Source organism: Prionailurus viverrinus, chromosome D4 (assembly GCF_022837055.1).
Source record: "Prionailurus viverrinus isolate Anna chromosome D4, UM_Priviv_1.0, whole genome shotgun sequence".
Classification (NCBI taxonomy): domain Eukaryota; kingdom Metazoa; phylum Chordata; class Mammalia; order Carnivora; family Felidae; genus Prionailurus; species Prionailurus viverrinus.
Genome location: NC_062573.1, coordinates 410,194 through 436,397, shown reverse-complemented (window position 1 = coordinate 436,397; position 26,204 = coordinate 410,194). Strand labels below are relative to the sequence as shown.

Here is a 26,204-nt window from a genome sequence, read left to right as displayed (position 1 = left end):
GGGCCGCAGTTGAGCTTGGGGAGGGGGGTGTACGAGGCGGGGATGCACTGGATTCTTGTGCTGGAGGCGCGTGGCTCGGCCCCCGACTCACCGATCATCTCGAGGCCGCCTCCCCATGACCATCCCCACCGGCTGGCGAAGCGGGTCTCACCTGCTTGCGGATGGCCTCCAGGTCCTGGTCCTGTACCAGGTCCTCACGGAGGTGGATCCGGGTGAGGCGGGTGCTGCGGGGGTCGGAGAAAAGGCTGAAGAAGCTCTCGTGCGGCTCAAAGTTGCAGGCGGCGTTGACCAGCTCCACATACCTGGGAAGGAGGAAAGCCTGGCTTGAGGGGGAGCCCAGGGACCCTCGTTCTCCCTTCAAGGCTCAGCACCAGGCCTCCTGTCCCCGAAACCTTCCCTCATCACTGGTCAGCAACCTCCATCTTGTCTATTCCCTGCCCTTCTTTCTTTCTTTTTACCGATTTTTTTTTTTTTTTTTTTTTAGTAGGCTTCACGTCCAGAGCAGGGCCCAACGAGAGGCCCAATGTGAGGCTTGAACTCCTGACCCTGAGATTAAGACCTGAGCTGAGATCAAGAGTTGGACACTTGGGTCCCCAGGGTGGCTCAGTTGGTTAGGTTTCTGACTCTTGATCTCAGCTCAGGTCATGATTTCACGGCCATGAGATTGAGCCTCGCATCAGCACGGAGCCTACTTGGGATTCTCTCTCTCCCTCTCTCTCTCTGTCCCTCCCCTGTTCATGCATATGTGTGTGCTCTCTCTCTCTCTCTCGAAATAAATAAATTAAAAGAAAAAAAAAGTCAGATGCTTAACACACTGAACCACCCAGGTACCCACCCCACCCCCGCCACAGCCCCTCTTTCTAACAGTACCTATTTGGGTCCCGAGCACTGTGCAGCTGAGACAGAGTGGCCCCAGGCACCATGGGTGCAAAGGTGATGAAGGGGCCTCTTATCAACAGCCAATTCCAAGCTCTTCCCCCCGAAACCCTACACATCTATAACAAACATACACGTCCACACTCCTCATCTTCAAGCCAGCTTCTGATTCCTTGATCAGCCCCTCCCAGGACCCTTTCCAACAGGAAGATTAAGCCAAGGAGTTTAAGGATCCCAGCTGGGTACAGGGCAAGCACTCAATAAAACCCTGCTGAGGTCAGCTAATGTAAGATTCCTGGTCTGGTGGAAAAGGCTTTGAGTCAAACACTCTGGAATCTAAATCCTGGCTTGACTGTTCACTACGTGGGCAGCTTCATGTGAGGAATGGAACTTCCCCAGCGTTCAGTTTCTTCATCTGTAAAATGGACATAACTCTGGTCTGCAAAGCATCCAAGCAAGTGCCTGACCTGCATCAAATGCTTGGAACATGATTACAAACTGGGCTCTGTCCTGGGGTGCCTGGGTGGCTTGGTCGGTTAGGCGTCCGACTTCGGCTCAGGTCATGATCTCACGGTCCGTGAGTTCGAGCCCCGCGTCGGGCTCTGTGCTGACAGCTCAGAGCCTGGAGCCTGCTTCGGATTCTGTGTCTCCCTCTCTCTCTGCCCCTCCCCTGTTCGTGCTCTGTCTCTCTCTGTCTCAAAAATAAATAAACGTTTAAAAAAAAAAAATCAAACTGGGCTCTGTCCTCAGGTCACATACAAGTTCCAACTTTTTTTTTTTTTTTAAAGATTTTATTTTTAAGTGATCTCCACATGCAACATAGGGTTCAAACTCACAACCCTGAGATCAAGAGTCGCACGCTCCACTGACCGAGCCAGCCAGGTGCACCCACAGATTCTTGCTTTTATATGCAACTGTTTGGCCTAACAATTTCTCTTCTGGGCACTGGACTCCCTGAGGTGAGTGAATGCACATCTTACTGCTAGGAACCTCTAAGAGCGGAGAGTCCTTGGAGGCTCCACATAAAGATTTTCTTTTTCTCTCTCTTTTTTAAAGTGTGTTTGTTTGTTTATTTATTTAGAGAGAGAATGAGTGGGGGGGGGGCAGAGAGAGGAAGAGAAAGAATCCCAAGCAGGCTCCACACTGTCAGCACAGAGCCCGATGCGGGGCCTGAACTCACGAACCATGAGATCGTGACCTGAGATGACATCAAGAGTTGGACGCTTAACCGACTGAGCCACCCAGGTGCCCCCACACAAAGATTTTCTGAACGGTTCAATTCCTGCTCATGGGTTCGTTATTTGTGCACCAGTGGGCAAACGTGTGTGCCCACGTGTACACAGACACATGTTTGAGGCACAGGCAAGTGCACACGGAACAGCACAGAACTCCTGCGCTTATATGCAGTTTCTGTACTCTCTCGTAGATGTAATACACACGTGCAGGGACATACTCAAACACACCCCGTGCTGCAGCCCATGTGTGTCCACACACCCATTCCTTCACGTGCACACCCCTCCACACGCTTAGCAACATGCACACGTACAACCTTATGGCTATGAACATACCAGTGTTCTCCTGCACCCACAGATACCCAAGGGCATGCACACCCCCTCACACATATGTACCCCCAGCCGCATCCCTGCACGGTGCACACGATGGTCCCGGGGCCTCCACGCGTGCTCATGCTAAGCCTCACGCCCGTGCCCCGGCCCCCGCCTGCTCACTCATTGACGAGCCGGTCGCAGATCTCGCTGGGTAGGAAGATGTCCGGATGTAGCCGCAGAGTCTCCTTGTCCAGCAGGTAGCCCAAGGTGCCATCCAGGTTGCGCAAGCAGAAGTCGGTGCAGAGGGCCATCAGGGACTCGGGGGTGTCGGACGCCATGCTGGGGACAGGCGGGGGGGGCACTCCACGACAGGAGCCCCTAGGGGCAGCGGTGACTCCCCGGCACTCACAGGATCATTGGCAGAACCACAGCCTGTGGAACAGGAAGAAGCTAAGTGAGTCCCCCATAAGAACCAGAACCACTGGCTGCCCTAGGTCCACTCTCTGAGTAGGGAAACTGAGGCCCCGGATGTCACACTCAAATTAGCAGTCTGGCAGAGGCACGTCCCAAGGCTCCCGATTCCTTGCCTGCTCTCTCTGCTGTGCCACTATCTACGTGTGGCTTGAACTGCAAAGAGCAGGGGGCCTTTTCCAAGCATTTGTCTGCCTTCAGAGTGTCCGCGGGCAGACATGTGTGTGCTGGGGACTCAATGCTTGGGTGAGGATAACAGGAGCTTTCGTTAACAGCTACACTGGGGTGTCTCTTACTATGTAACCTAACCCGTAAATGGCTGTCACTGTGTGAGCATTTCATACATGCCAGGGCTTTACAGACATGTTGTCACTGAATCTCATCGTATGTGATTAAGAATGAAGGTTCTGGTGCGCCTGGGTGGCTCAGTCGGTTAAGTGTCTGACTCTCGATCTCAGCTCAGGTCGTGATCGCGGGTTGTGAGTTCAAGCCCCATGCTGGGCTCCATGCTGCGTGTGGAGCCTACTTAAAAAAAAAAAAAAAAAAAAAAAAAAAAAAAAAAAGAATGAAAGGTCTCCTCCTGAGCGTGGCAAAAATACATGTCCCCATAAAAAACGGTACATTAATGTTTTCACACTGGTATTATTTGTAATAGCCCAAAAGTGGAGACAACGCAAATGTCCATCAAGTGATGCATGGGTAGACAAAAATGGCCTATCCGTACAATGGAATATTATTCAGCCATAAAAGGAATGAGGTATTGGCAACTGCTACAACGCGGGTGGACCTTGAAAACACGATGCTAAGTGAAAGAAGCCAGACACAAAAGGTCATATGGTTCCATTTTTATGAAGTGTCTAGCCAGAACAGGCAAACCTATGGAGACAGAAGAGGAATAGTGGCTGCCTAGGGCTAGGAGGTTGTAAGGAAATGGGGAGTGACTGCTAATGGGTATGGGGTTTCTTCTGGGGTGGTAAAAATACCTTAAAATTGATCGTGGTGACAGTCACACAATTCTGAATATATTAAAAACCACGAATTATCTCTGTTAGATAGGTGAACTGTAGGGTATAGGAATTGTAGCTCAATAAAACCGTTAGTAAAAACCCAAAATCCTTTACTATTTCCATGACCTCGAGATAGGTAAAGATTCCTTAAGCAGGGTCGTAAGGAAAAAATGATACACCAATCTGCATTGAAGTGAAGAAACTACTGTTCGTACGTGCACAAAGATTAATCTGAGACGAACCACAGGCCTAAATGTGAAGGGTAGAACAATAAGGTTTCTAGAAGAAAACACAGGAGTCTATCTTACGACTCCAGAGTAGGCGATCATTTCTTAAATAGGTCGCAAAAAAACCCAGAAACCATGTATAGAAATAAATCATACTGCCTTAAAACGTTAAGACTCTGCTCATCAAAAGATATCATTAAGAAAGAGAAAGGGCAGGGGCGCCTGGGTGGCTCAGCCGGTGGAGCATCTGACTTCGGCTCAGGTCATGATCTCACGGTCCGTGAGTTCGAGCCCCGCGTCGGGCTCTGTGCTGACAGCTCAGAGCCTGGAGCCTGCTTCGGATTCTGTGTCACCCTCTCTCTCTGCCCCTTGCCCACTCACATGCTGTCTGTCTCTCTTTCAAAAATAAATAAAACATTTAAAAAGTTAAAAAAAAAAAAAGGGCAAGCCACAGCCTAGAAAATATTTCCAATAATATATCCAACAAAGGATTCATATTCAGAATACATAAACAACTTCTACAAATCATTTTTTTTAAGATTTTTTTCAAGCAATCTCTACACCCAACATGGGGCTCGAACTCACACCCTGAGATCAAGAGTCGCACGCTCCACCGACTGAGCCAGCCAGCTGCTCCAAAATCGTTTTTTTTTTTTTAAAGGACATAGCATCCAACTGAAAAATTGACTTGAAAAGGCAAAAGACTTGAAAAGGTATTTCATAAGGGACAGAGAACATATGGAAACATATACAAAAGGGCTCAGCCTCATCAGAATCCGTAAAATCACAATGAGATACCATTTCCCACCCACCACAATGGCTCAACTGGAAACAACAACAATACAGGCAACACCAAGCCTGTACTGTAGTGAAGACGGAACAACAGGATGTCGCCCACACTGCTGGTGGGAGTGAAAATTGGTGTGCATCGACAGTATAATGGAATATTGTATGACACTATCTACCAAAGCTGAATATGCACGTATGTTCAATGTTCAGCAATTCTATTCGTAGGTACACACCCAACAAAGGTGCACATATAAATGTTCCCCCAAAGACACAGACCAGAATGTTCACAGCAGTATTATTCGGAGTAGCCAAAACCAGAAAGGAATCTGAATGTCCCTGACATTAGAATGAATAATTACGGTGTAATCACCAACGAAATACTAATGGCAATGAGAACGCACAAACTATTGTTAACACAATGGCTTGGGTGAACCCCACAGTGTTCAGTGAAAGAAGTCAGACATAAGAGAGCTTATACCATATTTTATACCAAATGAATCCATTCATGTTTTACTCCACTAAGCTAAAAAACAGAACAATCTGAGGCGCCTGGGTGGCTCAGTCACTTGAGTGGCTGCCTCTTGACTTCAGCTCCGGTCAAGATACTAGGGTCATGGGACTGAGCCCCAATCTTGGCTCCATGCTGAGCGTGGACACTGCTTGAGATTCTCTCTCTCTTTCTCCCTGTGTCCCCCCACCAGCTTGCATGTGCACGCTCTCTCTAAAATAAAATAAAATAAAATAAAATAAAATAAAATAAAATAAAATAGAATAAAATAGGGGTGCCTGGGTGGCTCAGTTGGTTAAGTGTCCGACTCTTGATTTTGGCTAAGGTCACAATCCTAGGGTTGTGGGATCAAGCCCCACATCGGGCTTTGCACTGAGCATGGAGCTTGCTTAAGATTCTTTCTCCCTCTTCCTCTGTCCTTCCCCCCCCCCCAAATTGTGCTCTCTCTCTCAAAAATAAATAAAATTTGATAAAATTTAACTTTATTTTTTTTTCAATGTTTATTTATTTTTGGGACAGAGAGAGACAGAGCATGAACGGGGGAGGGGCAGAGAGAGAGGGAGACACAGAATCGGAAACAGGCTCCAGGCTCTGGGCCATCAGCCCAGAGCCTGACGCGGGGCTCGAACTCACGGACCGCGAGATCGTGACCTGAGCTGAAGTCGGACGCTTAACCGACTGCGCCACCCAGGCGCCCCCGATAAAATTTAACTTTAAAAATACAGAGGGGCACCTGGGTGATTCAGTTGGTTATGCGTCCTCCTCTCGGTTTCAACTCAGGTCATGATCTCAGTCTGTGGGTGTGAGCCCCATGTCAGACTCCATGCTGCTGGTATGGAGTCTGCTTGGGATTCTCTCTCTTTCCCTCTCTCTGCCCCTCCCCTGCTCTCTCTCTCTCTCAATAAATAAATAAATAACCCTAAAAAAAAAAAAAGAAAAGAAAAATCTGATCTGTGGTGGTAGAAGTCAGGATTGCAGTTACTTTGGGGATTTGGCTGGGTGCTGAGAAGATTCTAGTCCCTTATCTGAATATGTCCAGCATTCACTTTGTGAATATTCAGGAGTTGTATATCATGATGTGTGATTTTTAAAAATGTAAATTATAGAGGTGCCTGGGTGGCTCAGTCAGTCAAGCATCCGACTATTCGGCTCAGGTCATGATCTCACAGCCATGGGATAGAGCCCTGGGTCGGGCTCTGTGCTGACAGTATGGAGCCTGCTTGTGATTCTCTCTCTCCCTCTCTCTTGGGCCCTCCCCCAGCTCACGTGCTCTCTCTCACAGTAAACTTAAAAAATGTATAATTCAATAAAAGTTAATAAAATGGCCTGGACACCAAAGAGGTCTACATTTAGAGGGGACTAGGCTTCAGTTAAATGATGCTCTGAGAGTGTATCTCCTCAGCTACAAGTGGCTGAGGATGAAAACTGAACCTTCGTATTCAACTTGAGTGAACAAGGTAGAAAAAGCCACTTATAGAACCGAGGATCGTCAGGAATTAATCCCCAACCAGCTTTCTACCAGGGTCTGTATCGGAAAGGGTGGAGGAGATAGGCAAAATGGACCCGTGGTGATTAGAAAGGGGCCGGGGACCTCTGGGACAGGACATTCATCAAACTGCCCACTCACGCTTTCCATGCCTTCTTTTCCCTATCTAGGTTATACTTCAATAGTTGTTTTGGGGTTTGCTTTTTGCTTTTGTTTTTTTGACATGCAGACTCTGTGGTCAGATCTGTTTCAACCCACTTCTACAATTCACTGTACATTACTTAACCTCTCTGGACCTCAGTTTCCTCATTTGGAAAATGGGGACAATCATCCCCACTTCACAGGGCTGTTGGAGTAAATGAGATGTTGGGGAAGCGTTTAGTCTCCGGCTTGATGAGACTCAGTACAGAATAGATGGTGGTTATGATCCCGTCTTCCAGATGAGAAAACTCGGGCTCAGAGAGGCTACTCTGTCCAAACTGGGATTTGAATCTGGTCTCTTGGACTCCACCATATCACCCCTTGGAGAGCTCTGAAGCAGTTCAGGGCCCAGCAGTTCCCCCGGCTTCCTGGAGCCCCTGTGTCCCTATCTGAGCCTTCTGGGCTGCTCCAGAAATCCAGTGGGCAGCCACAGAGCCCTGTGCCCTCAGACATTGCAAGGTCTCAGTGCTGGCACCACCGCTTACTGGTGACAGTGCGCTGAGAGCTCTGGAGTCAGGCCCACGCAGCTTCAAGTCCCAGCCCTGCTGCTTAAGAGCAGGTGCACTTGGTGAACAAGTGTCTTCATCCCTCTGTGCCTCAGTTTCTCCTCTAAAACAGGGAGTACTGTGCGAAGATAACATAGAATATCAAAAGATACCAGCATGGGGCCTGGCACGTGGTAACTACTCAATAAAAAGCAGCTATTATTACCGTTGTCATTGTCACCATTACCATTGTCCTGCCTCACCTGCTGTGATCCCCGACACAGCAGGGTCTGTCCCTGCCCAGTTCAAGGTCTGTGCTCCCCAGGCCTGGGTCTCTTGCCACAAGGCCTGTGGTGCCAGCTGTCCCACTGGCCGTGTGCCACCCTTGAGGGAAGGCACAATAAACAGGCTGCTCGGGCACCGGGCATGGCCCTCCTCTGCCTTCATTCACTCCCAGATCTTCCCGGGGCAACAGGAGCCAGGGGAGCACCGCTGGCAGGGAGGCCCATCCTGCTGGAAGCCAAGTCCTATCTCTTCCAGCAGGCACCGCAGGCCTCCGGAACCACAGCCAGCTTTCTGGCCCACTCAGTGCCCACTGGCCCCTACTGCAGCTGGCCCGGCCTCCTTCGCGGTACTGGCAATAGGCCCTACGCACAGGGTCACCTTCAGACCTTTGCTCAGTCTATTTTCTTTCAACCAGGACCATCCCAGTTCAACAAATTCTCCCACTTTCTACTCTAAATACTACTCCCGCCCCTAAAACGCATTCATGCCCCTCCTCCGGGAAGCATACCTACCCCCTCCAGCCCACGCCGCCTTTGACCTCTCCTTCGTTGGCTGCCGCCTGTACACCTCGGGCCTTGGTGTCGACCTCACTTCCTCTGGGGACACTTCCCTGCCCCGCCAGGGTGCTCCTGCTGTGTGCCCCCATGGCCCCACCACAACAACTAATACTTTGAACTAATGCTGGTTTAGTTATCCGACTCCCCTTCCAGCTGCCCAGCTCCATGAGGCCAGGAACCTGGCTGTCTTACGTGGCATCATCCCTGCGCTGAGCCCAGGTCACTTACGTATTCACTTGGTACCTGTCCGCTGGGCACTGTGGGTCCAGTGGTGGGTGAAACCAGGTGAGGTCCCTGTCCTTGTGGAGCATACTCACTCCGAGGGGAGACAGACATGCACCTAAAAAGCACACGAACCCCACGCCACGTACCCGGGACCAGTGTCCTCAGGGGGAAGGAGGCACCTGGGGCCCCGCGTGCCTGTGCCAGGGGACCTGCCCTGGACTGGCGAGTCATGGGCAGGCTTCCTCGGAAGTGACATTTCAGCTGGGACCCAAAAGATGAGTCATACTTAACTCTGGAGGTGGGGATAGAAGGGAAGGGTGTTCCAGCAAGAAGGAATAGATGTGCACAGGCTGAGGCCAGAGGGGACGGGACCCTGGTACGACAGGCCCAGTTCCATGGCAGTTTGCTGGACACCCTGTGTGGGCCTGACACCTCGTAGGGTTTCCACACACGCCCGTGGAAGGGACGAAGGGACTTGTAAGTTGTGCCACGCATGGCACCCGGGGACAAGGCACACTCTTGTATCCTCCCTGCCGGCCACGCCAGGGCACTGTGGGGCCCCAGTGGCCACAGGGGAATGCTCACCACTCGGAACGAGAGGACGCCACCAGGGGTTTTGCCTTTTCTGCAGGACTGAGCCCAGTCACGAAGGTAGCCGCCAGGCCCCAGCCCCGCTCCCCAGGTGGAAGGAACAGGACCCTTTCAGCCACCAAGGGCACCCAAAGCCCCCTAGAAACACACCAGGCAGATGGTACCATTTGCTAACTGCCCTTTGGCCGTGTGGCCCCCGCTGTTTGGGGGTGAGATGAGCCGGAGGAGGAAGAGGCCGGAGGCGGGGAGGTGTGGGGCACCCTGCCACTGGTGCCCCATCTGGTTGCAGGTCTGGCGCCCGCCAGACACAGTCATCTCTCCCCTCCCCACTCCCACCCACGAGGGCTCCTTGTTCCCACGGCAGTCACTGGCCATCTGGGATACTGGCAACCGGGCACAAGCTGGCAACTGCGACACAGTAAGAGCCCCGTGTCTTCCTCCGTCACTTCTCTAGCAGGTTCTTTACACTGGATCCATCCTGAGCTATGACATGGTGGCGTGGGGGAGTGGGGAGCAGAGGAGAGAGAAGGGAGAAAACAGAAGCGGTGGCCGAAGCCTCTCCGTGCTGGTTGCTTCCAGATGGGGCGCTGAGCCCCTCGCGCTTGAACCGCATTAAATAGTTCCTTATTTAACCAACAAATGACATTCCCTAGGATCCTGCACTTGAAGCTAATTGTCATTTGTATAACAATTGTCTAACAACCCCTCCCCCAGCCCATGAGCTCTGGGAGGATGGGAATCCTTTTTGCTTGCAGGCTCCGGGATCCTCTGTGCCAGCCTGTGCCTGGCATGCATCACAATAAAGGTTTGCCTTTGCCCTGACCTCACTCCAGCAGCATGAGGTATTGACAACTGATCATACCCGGCTTCCTGATGAAGACACTGAGGCTTGCCTGCAACCACACAAATGACAACAGGGGACACAATCCTAAACCAAACTCGCACTTGTCACCACACCATTAAGTCTTCTGTCCATGCAGCGCAGGCGAAAGAGAAACTGCGGTCCAGACAAGGGAGCGTGGGATCCCGGCGGTGACCTGACACCCGGCCGACAGGCTGGGGGAGCCAGAAGTTCTGAGCCTTGGAGCAGCGCCCACCCTGTGAAATATTAACCCAAGAGCTGGGGGGGAAAAGTCCAAACAAATGCCCTATTTACAGAAGCTGGAAGCTTTCCAGGAGCAGATCCCAGGCCAGATATCGGGGGGGCGGGAAGCTGGTGTGAGGGGAGTCCGGGCAAGTGCCAGGGTGTCCCAGGGGCAAAGGTGAAGGCGGCCAGGATCGGAAAGCATCCCAAGGGGTCTGGCCCGCACAGCCTAATCGGCAGAGTGGGTTAGGTTAGGAAGACAGGGGAAATGGAATGAGGGAGGAACGCACCTCACCACTCACTGGTGCCACCTGGAGGCAGAGGGGCCTTGGGGCTACTACCTGAGTTCCAAGCTTGCACTAGGCATCAGACTTTGGCTCAGGTCGTGATCTCACGGTTTGTGAGTTCGAGCCCCGCATCAGGCTCTGAGCTGACAGCTCAGAGTCTGGAACCTGCTTCAGATTCTGTGTCTCCCTCTGTCTCTGCCCCCTCTCTCGCTCGTGCTCTGCCTCTCTCTCTGTCTCTCAGAAATAAACAAACATCCATCAGGGCACCTGGGTGCCTCAGTTGGTTAAGCGTCTGACTTTGGCTCAGGTCGGGATCTCGTGGTTTGTGAGTTCGAGCCCCGCGTCAGGCTCTGTGCTGGCAGCTCAGAGCCTGGAGCCTGCTTTGGATTCTGTGTTTCCCTGCCTCCTCCCCTTGCCCCTCCCCCGCTCATGCTCTGTCTCTCTCGCTCTCAAAAATAAATCACACATTTAAAAAACCTTTTTTAAGTGATCGCACCCACACTGAGCACCATATTCCAAGAACTCTGCTAAGTACTTGATACATGTTAAGCCGTTAAATTCTCTCCACAACCACACGAAGCAGGAATTATTAAAACCTACAGCTTGCAGATGAGGAGGCTGGGGCTCTGAATGGTGAGGTAATTTGCCATGGACTATGTTTAGGTACGAGGGTCTACGGGGACACGGCAATAGCCATAGAGGGATGCGTTAGTTCAAGACTTAGAGCTTCAAGCTTCCCATGCATGCTCTCGCTGAAGGCACAAATAACCTACGAGGGCCACATTATTTTGTTTTCCAGAGGAACAAACTGTGTGGTTCAAATATGTGTGATGATTTGTCCAAGGTCCCCCACTACGTGCTTGGCTCTCTTTACCACTACGCGGTGGGCAGGAACCATTTCTCCTCGCCTCAGGTCTCCTCTCTGCGGATGAGCCTTCACTGACTCCTTACAACCCTGAGTGTCCTCAGACCCTGAGCACAGATGTTATGGTATTGCTGGGAACTGTCCTATGGGCATATATCATTTTGGCCACAGGACTGGGAGGTTCTCAGCGGGGACCTCGTGTGATCCATAGGGTCTCCATGACGCAGTGAGTGTGTGGCTGGTTGGTGGCAGATGAAGGAGCCTCAGCTGCACAAGACCCCCCCCCCCCCCAAGCAATATTTACCAGCCTCAATGATTCCGTCAGGGTCCTTATTGGTCAATGGGTTGCAAACGGCGCCTACCTTGTGGCGTTAGTGAGGAGGTGCCACGAGATAACGTCAAGAAGGTGGTGACCAATCATTATGGAGTGATCTCCTAGGAACTTATGCTTGGGGAGACCCTTCTGTTCATTTTGGAAGGTGGAAAATCAGCTTTAGTGATTGAGCCAGATAAAGAATGCTGCTGCCCAAATCGATGACCCACCTGGGGTCCCTGAACTGGCATTTCAGGAATGAAGAACAGCTGAGGTACTAAAGCTCTCTGCCCCAAAAATATGAGTGCAGAATCCCGATGGCCCTAATAATAACCAGAACTGTCCTTTACCTTTGTAGTGAGCTCTAGAGTGCACCAAATTCTTTCACGACCCATGTTTCATTTCATCCTCAGAGTTGGCATACAGATAGGAAAACCGAGGCCCAGGCAGGGGATTGGAACTTGCCCAAGTTCACACGGTGAGCCAGCAGCAGAGCTGGGGCTTGAACCCAGGTCCCCAGATGACTAGTCCTAGGTTCTAGCCACGGCAGCTGCTCGGATATGCTGGCTCTCGGCGTCTAAGAGCTCTGGCTTTTCATTTTTAAATCATCTGGCCCAGTCGCCCTGCTTAGCTTATGACCCAGGCCTGATGATATAGTCCAGGCTTGGGGGGTGAGGAGGGAGATCAACCATTGTTCCACTCCCTATAAGGCAGGCTGCAAAATCTGAGCCTCTGCTGGGTACTTCTTGGATTAACACTCTGCATCAGCAGATCAGGCGCACACGCACCCCAACGGCACGTCAGGGGCCAACATAGACTGCCCTTCCCAACCTGTCCATGGCATATTTACGTCAACACCATCATCTTGTTTATTTTATGTGGCAGAATGGGGATTTGCTGGGCTCTTTTGTAAAAGGTCCCATCCCCTTCTGCTGTCCTCAAGAAAGCCAAGACCAAGCTACCGTCCTCCCTGTAGGATATGCAACCATTGTTCCCACTGAAGGGTGACAGGAAGTTTCCACTTTGTCTCCCCACCCCCACTGTTCTCCAAAATTCTACTAGCTCAGGGAGGCAGCCAGAGCTGGTGGCACCACCAGCTGGTGCGAAAAAGAAAGGCTTGGAGGTAGACACATGCAAACAGTTCCTCATCATGGCCGTTGCCATCATCACAAGTGCCACATACCGAGTCATTAATATGTGCTAAATAGCGTGCTAAGTAAGCACTGTAGTGCATGATGTCTCATTAAGCCCAACAAGCCTACTCTGCAGATGAGGACACTGAGGTGGTCCCTTGCCCAAGTTCTCACAACCAGGAAGCAGCTGCATGATCTGATTTAACACTACAGTGCTCTATGGCTGTCCTTTTGGTATTAATCCCATCAGGGGTCATTACAAAGATGGAAAAGGGGTACTTATAATGCCAGACCAGAGTACAGCGGCTATTTGTCACTTAAAACAAATCTATATTTTCTCTGACCACCAGACACCACGTTAGCACAGTTCCGAAAGGATGCTCCATTAGATACTGTGACCCTGCGTCACATGGACAGCCCCTGACATTCTTCCCACCGTTATCTGGTTCCCACTTCCCCTCCTTCACTCTGCTCCAGCCCTACTGTCCTCTGGCTGTTTCCTGAAATCATCAGGTACACTACCTCAGGACCTTTGCACTTGCTGTTGAATGCTCTGACTGTAGAGAGATGCATGGTTTGCTCCCTCCACCCCCCCACCCCCCTTTGGGTTTTTGTTCAGATATCACCTTATTAGAGACCTTCTCTGATCAACGTCTATAAAAAGGTGAACCCACTCTCTGGACCTTCCCTTGGCCCTTCCTGCTTTATTCTTCTCCATGTCACTTATTGCACCCTACATATTTTATAATTCTTACTTTCTGAATGAAGCAATGAACTGAAACAGAGACCCCTCACCACCGGCCCCCACCTCCTGCTCTAAGCATAGCCTCCTCTTACTTTTTTCCAAGCTGTCTTCAATGCTTCTTCTACCCATTTTGAACCCTGAAGAGAAATATTCTGTGGGAAAGATCATACGCCCTGTGGAGGCATCAGGCCTTCCGCCCTCAAACACCAAGCACGCTGACAGGCACAGGCAAAGACTGGAAATCTTGGACTCCTTGGGCCAAAGAGCAGCCAAGTCAATTTCCACCCACAGAGCTATAGTGGCCAGCAGTCAGTTTCACTTTCAACTCACCTATCAGGCTCCCCTTGCCCTCAGGTTTGCAACCCCAGCCCATCCCCTTCTCATCCTGTTGGATTTCCTGCACCTTGTCATTCCTTTTGGGAGCCGTTCCAGAATCCCAGCCGTCCCTGAGCTTTTAAGCATTGCTTTGGAGGAACTTAAGCTCGTCCAACAGGTAGGAGGGGCAGAGGGTAGCCCTTTTAGTCCTAGGTCGATCCCCCATTTTGTAGGGGCATCCGGCAGGGAGTCATTTTCTTTCTGGAGAAAGGGAGCTCAGTTTTAAAGGCACGTTTCTCGGACCTGGCAGCAGGGACAGAGAAGGGAGCCCTCCCACCATTGGCCGAATTGGACCTGTGCAAAAGGTTGCAGAGGCGATGCTGAGGCGCCTGAGGCAGGAGGGAAAGGGGGAGGACGCAGATAAATCCCTCGGCCGCGGGAGCGGACGGGATGCTCGCTTCCTCCGCGAGGAGAAGCGGAGGATGCGGCCCGGGAGAATCTGGGGCCAGGGCGCCTGGGGAGACAGGGGATCTCGTTAGGCTAGGGCCGGGGTCTGCGGGAGACGGGGGTCGGCGGGGCGGAGCTTGGGATCCCGGGGACTGGAGCCCCAGGCGGGAGGGGGTCGCGCCGGGGGTGGGACCCGGTGGCCGTTACCTTGCCCTTAGGGCTGCGGGCGGGGCCGAGGGCCGCCGGGTGCTGGCTCCGGGGCCCGGCCCCTCCCCCGATCCGGCTCCAGAGGCTCGGAGCCTGCAGCCGCCGCCGCCTCCGCTGTCAACAAACCCGGGGCGCGTCACTTCCGGGGCCGCCCCTTAGCAACAGCGAACTGGTGCCCCTCGACGGGTCCCGCGGCGAACACGGGCTGCGGCGGCCGAAGGTTCCGGGGCGCGCCGCGGCTCCTCTCCCGGCCGAGCCCGGTCTGCGAGTGGCGGAGAGCGGGTGGGCCCCACCGGGCCGCGAGCACGCACCTCGGGGTGCTCCCTGGCCTCGGGGGGACCCGCCGTGTGACACTGACCCGGGGCCCGCTCAGGCCTGCCGGCCAGCGGAGCCCGAGCGGTGGTGAGGGGCGGGACGGACTCCACCTTCCGCGTCAGCGCCGACGTCTCCCTGGGCGCCCCCTCCCCCGCCCCGCGCCTGGGCGCCCCATCGAACGCCTACCCCGGGTTCTCCACAGGTAGCGCTCTCCCACGCGGCCCGACGCGCGCCAGCTTCGCCCTCTGCTTCCCGGGCCGCCAGGTGAGGATCTGGGAGTCGGCCCTGGCTCCTGCGTTTCCCTCAGTTCCAATTCCAGTCGCCAAGTCCTGGCGATCGCTCAGACCCTCTGGTTTGGAGTCCCCCTCCTCCCCCCCAGTAGTGCCCGACTCTGTCCACATCATCTCTTCCCTGGATTTCGGCGGCAGCGTCTTCACGCGCCTTCCCCTCCTTCTCCCCACAGTCCCGGAGGGTTTTTTCCCAGACTCGGAGCTGATCAGCTCACTCCCCTGCTTACAACCCTGAACGTAGATGACTGGGGTCATCTGTCACCTGTCTCCCTCTCCAGCCTCTTGTCCCCCTCCTCTTACTTGCCCTCCCTTCCATTCTCCAATCCACACCGTTTAAAACATTTTTGGTTCTTTTAATGATTCCCCTTCTCTCCTGGGGCTCAAATAATTTCTTCCCAGCTGCACACTCTTCTCGCCGCATCTACATCCAACACAGTTCTTGCCGTATCTGGATCCAACACACTATTTCACCTTCTGGTCTCAGGTTAGAGGCTACTTTCTTGACATGACCCCACACTCCCACCCCATTCTAATGCCCTAGGTTTGCACAATTTTTTTTTTCTTTTGCGTAGTACTTTTTAGTCTTTGACCATATGCGATCATGTTTGCACGATTTTGAATCCTTTGAAAAGTCTACTGATGATTTCAAATTACCAAAGTACGACATGCCTGCAAAAAAAAAAAAAAAAAAAAAAAAAAAAAAAAAAAAAAAAAAAATCCAAACAGTACAGAAACACATGGTGGGGAAAAAATGAAAATCCCCATTCAAACCCTAACCCAACCCCAATTTCATTCCCTTCCCCAGAAATGACCACTCTTAACAGTTTGGTAAGTATCCCCCTTAGTCCTTTACATATACATAAAATATGCGTGTGTATGTAAGAGCTGAAGCAATGAGACTCTGAGGAGAAAATGTAGGAGTCAGTCTGTGACTGGCAATGGTCTCTTAGATACAACAGGAAAAGCATCAGTGAAAAAAAAATACAAACAAATTGAATTTCATCAAAATTAAGAACTTTTAGGGGCACCTGGATGGCTCAGTCCATTGAGTGTGCAACTCTTGATTTCGGTTTGGTTCACGATCTCATCATGGTTCATGAGATCCAACCCTACATCAGGCTCCATGCCAACAGTGTGGAGTGTACATTCTCTCTCTCTCTCTTTATCAAAATAAACATTTTAAAAACATTTAAAAATGTTAGGCTTCAAAGGGCAACATCAAGAAAGTAAAAAGATAACCCACAGCATGGGAGAAGCTATCTGCAAGTCATATATCTGATAAAGTACTAGTAATCCAAAATATGTAAGGAATTTGCAACAAAATAACAAAAAGGCAAATAACCCAATTTACAATAGGCAAAAGAGCTAAATAGACATTTCTCCCCCAAAATTATACAAATGGCCAGCAAGCACATGAAAAGATGCTCAACATCATTAGTCATCAAGGAAATGCAAATCAAATCCACAATGAGGGGTGCCTGGGTAGCTTAGTCAGTTGAGGGTCTAACTCCTGATTTTGACTCAGGTCATGATCCCAGGGTCATGGGATGGAACCCCGAGTTGGGCTGAACGTGGAGCCTGCTTAAGATTCTCTCTCTCTCTCTCTCTCTCTCTCTCTCTCTCTCCCCCCCCCCCCGCCCCTCTTCCCCACTTGCATGCTCGCTCTGTCTCTCAGATAAAAAAATTAAAACCACAGTGAGGTATAACTTCATGTTCTTAGGAGGGATGTGATCAAAGAGACAGACAGTAACAGGTATTGCTGAGGATGTAGAGAGATGGGAGCCCTGGTAAGTTGCTGATGGGAATTTCAGAAGGGTTAGCTCCTTTGGAAAACAGTTTGGCAGTTTCTTAGAAAGTTAAACAGAGTTACCATATAACCTAGCAAATCCTCTCCTAGGTGTATACCCAAAAGAAAATGTTCATAGCAGCATAATTCATAATAGTCAAGAAGTGGACACAACTTGGAGCGCCTGGGTGGCTCAGTCCGTTAAGCATCTGACTTCGGCTCAGGTCATGATCTCATGGGTCATGAGTTCGAGCCCCGCATCAGTCTCTGTGCTGATAGCTCAGAGCCTGGAGCCTGCTTTGAATTGTGTTTCCTTCTCTCTGCCCCTCCCCTACTCACGCTCTGTCTTTCTCTCTCTCCTTCAAAAAAAAGTAAACATTTAAAGAAATATTAAAAAAAAAGTAGTGGACACAACCCAACTGTCCATCAACCGGTAAATGGTAATGATATGGAATGGTATGTTCATACAATGAAATATTATTTAGCAATAACAAGGAATGAGGTGTCGATATGCTACAACATAGATGGACCTTGAAAACGTGCTAAATGAAAGAAACAAGTCACAAAAGACCATACAGTGCATGAGCCTATTCATATGTTGAAATAGACAATTCTATAGAGACAGATTAGTAGATTAGTAGATTAGTACTTGCCTAGGGCTGAGGAGATGGGGGAAATGGGAATGACTGCCGGTGGGTACAAGGCTTCTTTATGGGGTGATGATAGAAAATAGTTATATGTGTATAACTGAATATTCTGAAAATCACTGGTAGAGGCCAAGGGAAGGCAGCCCCAAGATGGTGCGCATTGGCATGAAGATTATTTTGAATCAAAAAGCAGTTGGAGGGCAGGGTGCCTGGATGGCTCAGTCATTTAAGTATCTGACTCTTGATTTCTGCTCAAGACATGATCTCATGGTTCATGAGTTCAAGCCCCATGTCAAGCTCTGCACCGACATCAGCGAGGAGCCTGCTTGGGATTCTCTCTCTCCTTCTCTCTTGCCCCTTTCCCACTTGTGCTCTCTCTCAAAATAAATAAATAAACTTAAAAAAAAAAAAAAGCAAGCAATTGAAGCCCAGCAGATTCAGGAAAAGCTCTATAGTTCCCCTCCCCACCCTCAACTGTTTGAAAAGAATTGATAGAGGGCCTGCTCCAGGAAGAGAGCTATCACTATAGACAACTACACTATATTATGAGCTAGGTGTAGTAGACAGAGAGGAACCTAGCAAGGCCCCCTTGATCAAAGTCCTCTGTGTCCCATTGTTTCTGGGTGGCCCAGCAAACACGTGTTTACCAAACATTTACTCTTTTTCATCTTCCTATGAATTAATTTTTTTCTTTTGATGTCTCAGACTCCTATCCCCCTTCTTCTTGGTTCAAAATGACATACATAGCTCCCTTTGCCTCACTGTTTTTGGAATTTCCACATCTGTGTGGATTCCTTGCATGTACATGAAATCTGATTTCCTCCTGTTAATGTGTTTCATGTCAACTTGATTCTTAGTCCAGCTAGAAAGACCTTGAAGGACAGAGAAAATTCTTCCAGCCACACCGAGGTGTTCATTTTATTTATTTATTAAAAAAAAATTAGCGTTTATTTTTGAGGAGGGGGGAGGGGCAGAGAGAGGGAGACACAGAATCTGAAGCAGGCTCTAGGCTCTGCCTGAGCTCTCAGCACAGAGCCGGATTCAGGGCCCTAACTCATGAACCGTGAGATCATGACATGAGCCAAAGTGGGCTGCTCAAACAACTAAGCCAGCCAGGATCCCCTGGGTTTTTGTTTGTTTGTTTGTTTGTTTAAGTAAACTCTACACCCAACATGGGGCTCAACCTCACAACCCTGAGATCAAGAGTCCCACGCTCTACCAACTGAGCCAGTCAGGTGCCCTTGAATTGTCCACTTTAAATGCACGCTCTAGGGGCACCTGGGTGGCTCAGTCAATTAAGTTACTGACTTTGGCTCAGGTCACGATCTCACACATTGTTGGTTTGTGAGTTCAAGCCCCACATCGGGCAGTACAGAGCCCGCTTCAGATCCTCTGTGTCCCTCTCTCTCTGTCCCTCCCCTGCCCTCTCTCTCAAAAATAGATAAAAATAGGGGCACCTGGGTGACTCAGTCAGTTGAGCGTCCAACTTCAGCTCAGGTCATGATCTCCTGGCTCGTGAGTTTGAGCCCCGCGTTGGCTCTGTGCTGACAGCTCAGAGCCTGGAGACTGCTTGGGATTCTGTGTCTCTGTCTCTCTCTGCCACTCCCCTGCTCATGATCTGTCTCTCTCTCTCTCTCTCTCTCTCTCTCTCTCTCTCTCTCTCTCAAAAATAAATAAATAAATAAATTTACCCTATAAATGTATAGTATATTAATTATATGCCAATAAAGCTGTTGAAATGCATTTATAAATGTGTATATATAAACTCATAATGCAGGATGAATTTAAAAAATATAAACGGGGGGGGGGGCGTCTGAGTGGCTCAGTAAGTTGAGTGTCTGACTCTTGTTTTGGGCTCAGGTCATGAGCTCACAGTTCGTGAGATTGAACCCAGAGTGGAGATTCTCTTTATATCTGAGTTGTGAGTTCAAACCCCAAGTTGGGTGTAGAGATTACTTAAAAAAAACAAGATCTTTAAAAATAATAAAGAAAAATAGAATGGTAATTCTACATATGGCCCAGGAACTCGACTTCTAGGTATCTGCCCCAAAGCATTGAAAACAGAGTCTCGAAGAGATATTTGTACACCCACATTCACGGTAGCATTATTTACAATAGCCAAAAAGTAGAAGCAACCCATGTTGTGGCAGATGGACGGATAAACAAAATGTGGCACATACATACAATGGAATAGTATTCAGCCTTAGAAAGGAAGGACAGTCTACCTCATGCAGCAATGTGGATGAACATCAAAGACAGCACGCTAAGTGAAATAAAGCAGTCACAAAAAGATAAATACTATATGATTCCACTTACACGAGGTATCTAGAGTGGTCAAATTCATAAGACAGAGAGTAGAATGGGGGTTACCAGGGGCAGGGGGGAGGGGAGGAAGGAGAGAATGAGTTGTGTAGGGAGTATACAGTTTCAGTTTTGCAAGATGAAGAGAGTTCCTGAAAATATTCTCAAAACTCAATTTCAGCGAGAAAGCAGGCGATTCAATAAAACATGGGCAATAGATTTGAACGGATAACTTTTCCAAAGAACGTATATGAATGGCAAACACATGAGAAGATACTCAACATCATTAGTCTTCAAGGAAAGGCACAGTGAAACTACAATAAGATATGGGGTGCCTGGGTGGTTCAGCCAGTTAAGTGTCCGACTTTGGCTCAGGTCATGATCTCACAGTTCGTGGGTTCAAGCCCTGCACTGGGCTCTGTGCTGACAGCTCAGAGCCTGGAGCCTGCTTCAGATTCTCTGTTTCTCTCTCTGTCTGAACCTCCCCCATTCACTCTCTGTCTGTCAAAAATTTTTTTTAAAAATTACAATAAGATACCACTACCCACCTACTAGGATGTCAAAATTAAAAAGACTGACCATACTAAGTGTCGGTGAGCATGTGGTGCAACAGGGACCCTCATACACTGCTGGTGTGGGTATAAAACGACACAACCATGTTGGAAAATGGTTTGGCAATTTCTTAAAAATTCATCTGGCCATTCCATTCCAAGAAAAAAGAAAGCATATGTCCTATTTTTTTTTTTTAAGTTTATTAAGTTAGCTAACATACAGTATAGGCTTGGCTTCAGGAGTAGATTCCCATGATTCATCACTTACAACACCCTGTGCTATTCCCAACAAGTTCCCTCCTCAAGGCCCATCACCTACCTCTCCCACCCCCATCAACCCTCAGTTTGTTCTCTGGAGTTAAGACTCTTGGGGCACCTGGGTGGCTCAGTTGGTTAAGTGTCTGACTTCGGCTCAGGTCATGATCCCATGGTTTGTAGGTTTGAGTCCTGCATGAGGCTCTGTGCTGATAGAGCCTGGAGCCTGCTGCAGATTCTGTGTGTGTCTCTCTCTGCCCCTCTCCCACTTGTGTCTGTCTCTCTCAAAAATAAATATAAAAAAAAATTAATATGTATTTATTTTTGAGAGAGACACTGTGCAACAGGAGAGGGGCAGAGAGAGGGAAACACTTAATATTTATTTATTTTTGAGAGAGAGAGACAGATAAAGTGCAAGCAGGGGAGGGGCAGACAGAGAGGGAGACACAGAATCCAAAGCAGTCTCCAGGCTCTGACGTGTCAGCACAGAGCCCAATACGGGGCTCGAACCCATGGATTGCGAGATCATGACCTGAGCCAAAGTCAAATGCTTAACCAAATGGGCCACCCAGGCGCCCCTAAAAAAATTTTTTTTAAGTCTCTTGTGGTTTGCCTCCCTCTCTGTAACTTATTTTTCCTTCCCTTCCTCTATGGTCTTCTGTTAAGTTTCTCAAGATCTACATATGAATGAAAACATGGTATCTGTCTTTCTCTGACTTATTTCACTGAGCATAATACCCTCCAGTTCCATCCATGTTGTAGTAAATGGCAAGATTTCATTCTTTTTCTTGGCCGAGTAGTATTCCATTGTATATATAAACCACATCTTCTTTATCCGTTCATTAGTTGACGGACATTTGGGCTCTTTCCATAATTTGACTATTGTCGATAGAACTGCTATACATATTGGGGGTACATGTGTCCCTATGAATCAGCACTCCTGGACGCTTTGGATAAATTCCCAGTAGTGCTATTGCTGAGTTGTAGGGTAGTTCTATTTTTAATTTTTTGAGGAACCTCCCACTGTTTTCCAGAGCGGCTGCACCAGTTTGCATTCCCACCACAGTTTGCATTTCTCCACATCCTCGCCAACATCTATTGTTCCCTGAGTTTTTAATTTTAGCCATTCTGACCGGTGTGAGGTGGTATCTCAGTGTGGTTTTCATTTGCATTCCCCTGATGATGAGCGACTTTGAGCATCTTTTCATGTATCTGTTTACCATCTGGGTGTCTTCTTTGGAAAAGCGTCTATTCATGTTTTCTGCCCATTTCTCCACTGGATTATTTGTTTTTTGGGTGTTGAGTTTGGTAAATTCCTTATAGATTTTTGAAACTAACCCCTTATCTGATATGTCATTTGCAAATATCTTCTCACTTTCTGTCTGTTGCCTCTTAGTTTTGTTGTTTCCTCTGCTGTGCAGAAGCTTTTTATCTTCATGAGGTCCCAGCACTTCATTTCGAAAGCATATATCCTTATAAAGACTTGTACATGAGTGTTCATAGTAGCTTTAGTTGTAATGGCAAAAAATCGAGACAACCCAAATGCTCATCGACAGGAAATGGGTAAACTATAGTGTATTCACAGGGCGCCTGGGTGGCTCAGTTGGTTGAGCGTTTGACTTTGGCTCAGGTCACGATCTCATGGTTTGTGAGTTCGAGCCCCACATCAGGCTCACTGCTGCCAGCGTAGAGCCTGCTTCGGATCTTTTGTTCCCTTCTCTCTCTGCACCCCGCTTCTCTGTGCCCCTCCCCCTCTCATGCTCTCTCTCCCTTTCTCAAAAATAAAACATTAAAAAAAAACTATGATGTAGTCATACAGTGGAATCTACAAAGCAATAAAAAGGAATCAAGTGATAGGGTGCCTGGGTGGCTCAGTTGGTAAGTGTCTGACCCTTGATTTCGGCTTAGGTCATGATCTGATGGTTCGTGACTTCAAGGCCCTCATCTGGCTCTATGCTGACAGCGTGGAACCTGCTTGGGATTCTCTCTCTCCCTCTCTGCCCCTCCCCTACTCACTCACTCTCTCTCTCTGTCTCAAAATAAATATATAAAATTTTAAAAAACATTTAAAAATTAATGAATAAACTTAAAAAAAAAGCAATTGAGTGCTGATACAGGCTACAATAGGCACGAATCTCAAAATAATTATGCTGAGTGACAGGAGTCAGATAAAAATGAGTATACAGTATATGCTTCCTTTTATATACAATTCTAGAAAGTGCAAACTAATTTATAGTGACAGAAAGCAGATCAGTGGTTGCCTGGGTTGGGGGTGGGGGGAGGGTAGAGTGTACCAAAAGCGGAAGAAGGGAGAAGATACAGAAGGGCAGGAAGAATCTTTTGAGGGCGAAGGATATGCTTATTATTTTAAAGATATGCTTGTTATTTTAAGGATATGCTTGTTATTATTTTAATTGTGGTGGTAGTTTCACAATTATTTATATGTATGTGTGTATATACATATATATATATACACACACACACACGTCTATATGTCTAAACTTACATAAGGGAGCACTTGAAATTTTTCTTTAATGTTTATTTATTTTTGAGAGAGAGAGAGAGAGAGAGAGAGGCGGGAGGGGAGGGGCAGAGAGAGAGAGGGAGACACAGAATCCGAAGCAGGCTCCAGGCTCCGAGCTGTCAACACAGAGCCCGACACGGGACTTGAACTCACAAACCGTGAGATCACGACCAGAGCCGAAGTCGGACGCTTAACCGACTGAGCCACCACGCAGGCGCCCCAAAGGGAGCACTTGAAATATGGGCAGCTTATGGAACATCAAATATGTCTCAAAGCTGGTAAAATTGTATAAAAATGAAACCCGTGGGGAAACTGGGTGAGGAATACAAAGGATCTCTCTGTAGCTTCCTGCGAACCTATAGTATTTCAATATAAAAAGTTCAAAAAAGTACAAATTAAGACCAATTGCATTAGTACTTGTCAAAGTGCTCTGGGAAAGAGCTGTACCAGTTTAACTCACTTTAAAGCTGTTTGAGAGAGGGCCTGTTTTTCCACATCCTAGTGATGGCGGGCACAATAAATGCTGATTACTTTTACCCACCCAAGAGGCAATATGGTTGTTCAAAATCATACTCATCTGAGCATAAGCCCAATTTAATGGCATTTCGGGCTTTGGTGAAACATTGTTATTTCTTCTTTGAATTGCCTGCTTATGAGCTTTACTGTCTTACCTCCTTCAGATGTTAGTTTATTTGTATTTATTTGTATTTTTTAAATGTTTATTTACTTTTGGGGGGAGGAGGGAGGGGCAGAGAGAGAAGGAGATAAAGCAGGCTCCAGGCTCTGAGCTGTCGGCATAGAGCCTGACACGGGGCTAGAACTCATGGACCGAGAGATCATGACCTGAGCTGAACTTTGATACTTAACAGACGAGCCCCCCCAGGCACCCCACATATATTTTTTTAGATGTTACCTAAGAGCAGCTTTCCAGACTCCACTATTTAAAATTGCAACACCCCTCCACTACCCATCTCTGCTTTATTTTTCTTTTCAGGGACTGCTCACCATCTGACTTATTTGTCTTATTTATTTACTTATTTAAGTGTCTGTCTCACTAAAATGTCACTGCTTCAAGGGCAGAGAGTTTTTATTTATTTTGAGAGAGAGAGACAGAGACAGAGACAGAGACAGAGACAGAGAATCCCCAAAGTAGGCTCTGAGTTGTCAGTGCAGAGCCTGACTCTGGGCTCAAACTCACGAATTGTGAGATGGTGACCTGAGCTGAAATCAAGAGTCAGATGCTTAACTGACTGAGCCATCCAGGCACCCTAAGGACAGGGATTTTTTTTTTGTCTGTCTTGTCCATGTCTAAATTCCGAATACTAGAAAATACTGGCACATTGTAGGCACTCAATAAATTTCTCAAATGAATGAATGCCTACTTCCTTTCCAAGGGGGGTGTTTTTTCTTGTTGGTTTAAGAACTCTGTATATGTTAGAAAAATTAGCCTTTTATCACAGAGGGTATATATGTTTTCCCCTATTGATGCTTGCCTTTTACTTTGCCATATAGGGATTTTATTTTTTTTTTAATTTATTAAAAAAAATTTTTTTTAACATTTATTTATTTTTGAGACACAGAGAGACAGAGCATGAACAGGGGAGGGGCAGGGAGAGAGGGAGACACAGAATCTGAAACAGGCTCCAGGCTCTGAGCTGTCAGCAAAGAGCCCGATGCGGGGCTCGAACTCACGGACTGCGAGATCGTGACCTGGCTGAAGTCGGACGCTTAACCGACTGCGCCACCCAGGTGCCCCGCCATATAGGGATTTTAAAATTTAAGTAATTATGTATCTGTCTTATCTTTCATGGCTTCTGGGCCTTGTATTTTCCTTCTCCAAGATTATAAAAATATTTATTTTTTATTAAAATTTTTTAAAATGTTTATTTATTTTCAAAGAGAATGAGAGACAGAGTGTGAACAGGGGAGAGGTAGAGAGAGAGGGAGACACAGAGTCAGAAACAGTTTCCAGATTCCAAGCTGTCAGCACAAAGCCTGACACGGGGCTTGAACTCAGGAACCGTGAGATCATGACCTGGGCTGAAGTTGGATGCCCAACCGACTGAGCCATCCAGGTGCCCCTAAAAATTTTTAAATATATTTCTTCTAGTCCCATAGATTTTCCTATTGCAGCGCTTTAATCTACAATTTATTTTTCTGTCAGATGTGAGATAGAAATAGAACTTTAGGGGTGTCTGGGTGACTTAGTTGGTTAAGCGTCTGACTTTAGCTCAGGTCATGATTTCACAGTTAGTGGGTTCGAGCCCGGTGTCGGGCTCTGGCTCTGTGCTAACAGCTCAGAGCCTGGAGCCTGCTTCAGATTCTCTCTCTACCCCTCCTTGACTCGCGCTCTCTCTGTCTCTCAAAGGTGAAGAGATGTTTAAAAAAAAAAGAATAGTGGGGCGCCTGGGTGGCGCAGTCGGTTGGCGTCCGACTTCAGCCAGGTCACGATCTCGCGGTCCGTGAGTTCGAGCCCCGCGTCGGGCTCTGGGCTGTTGGCTCAGAGCCTGGAGCCTGTTTCCGATTCTGTGTCTCCCTCTCTCTCTGCCCCTCCCCCATTCATGCTCTCTCTGTCTCAAAAATAAATAAAACATTAAAAAAAAAAAAAAAAGAATAGAACTTTTTTTTTTCAAATGATAAGTCAAATGTGTTTTTTATTTATTTATTTATTTATTTATTTATTTATTTATTTATTTTTGAGACAGAGACAGAGCATGAACGGGGGAGGGTCAGAGAGAGGGAGACACAGAATCCGAAACAGGCTCCAGGCTCCGAGCTGTCAGCACAGAGCCCGACGCGGGACTTGAACTCACAAACCGTGAGATCATGACCTGACCCTAAGTCGGCCGCTTAACGGACTGAGCCACCCAGGCGCCCCAAATAT

The 26,204-nt window shown here is 48.5% G+C and overlaps 1 protein-coding gene across 3 annotated transcripts in view; it reads right to left on the bottom strand.

Annotated features, from left to right (window-relative positions):
* ZER1 (zyg-11 related cell cycle regulator) overlaps positions 1-14,790 on the bottom strand; it is a 31,661-nt gene extending 16,871 nt beyond the window's left edge. For 2 of the 3 annotated variants that reach the window (XM_047831493.1, XM_047831494.1), the window contains exons 1-3: positions 14,652-14,790; positions 2,604-2,855; positions 152-302 (exon numbers count right to left, since the gene is read on the bottom strand). In XM_047831493.1, the coding sequence (XP_047687449.1) occupies positions 152-302; positions 2,604-2,761 (309 nt within the window). In that variant the 5' untranslated portion in view covers positions 2,762-2,855; positions 14,652-14,790. The remainder of the gene's footprint in view (positions 1-151; positions 303-2,603; positions 2,856-14,651) is intronic. The other variant, XM_047831491.1, reaches the window with a different exon arrangement.
* Between the last annotated feature and the right edge of the window lie 11,414 nt (positions 14,791-26,204).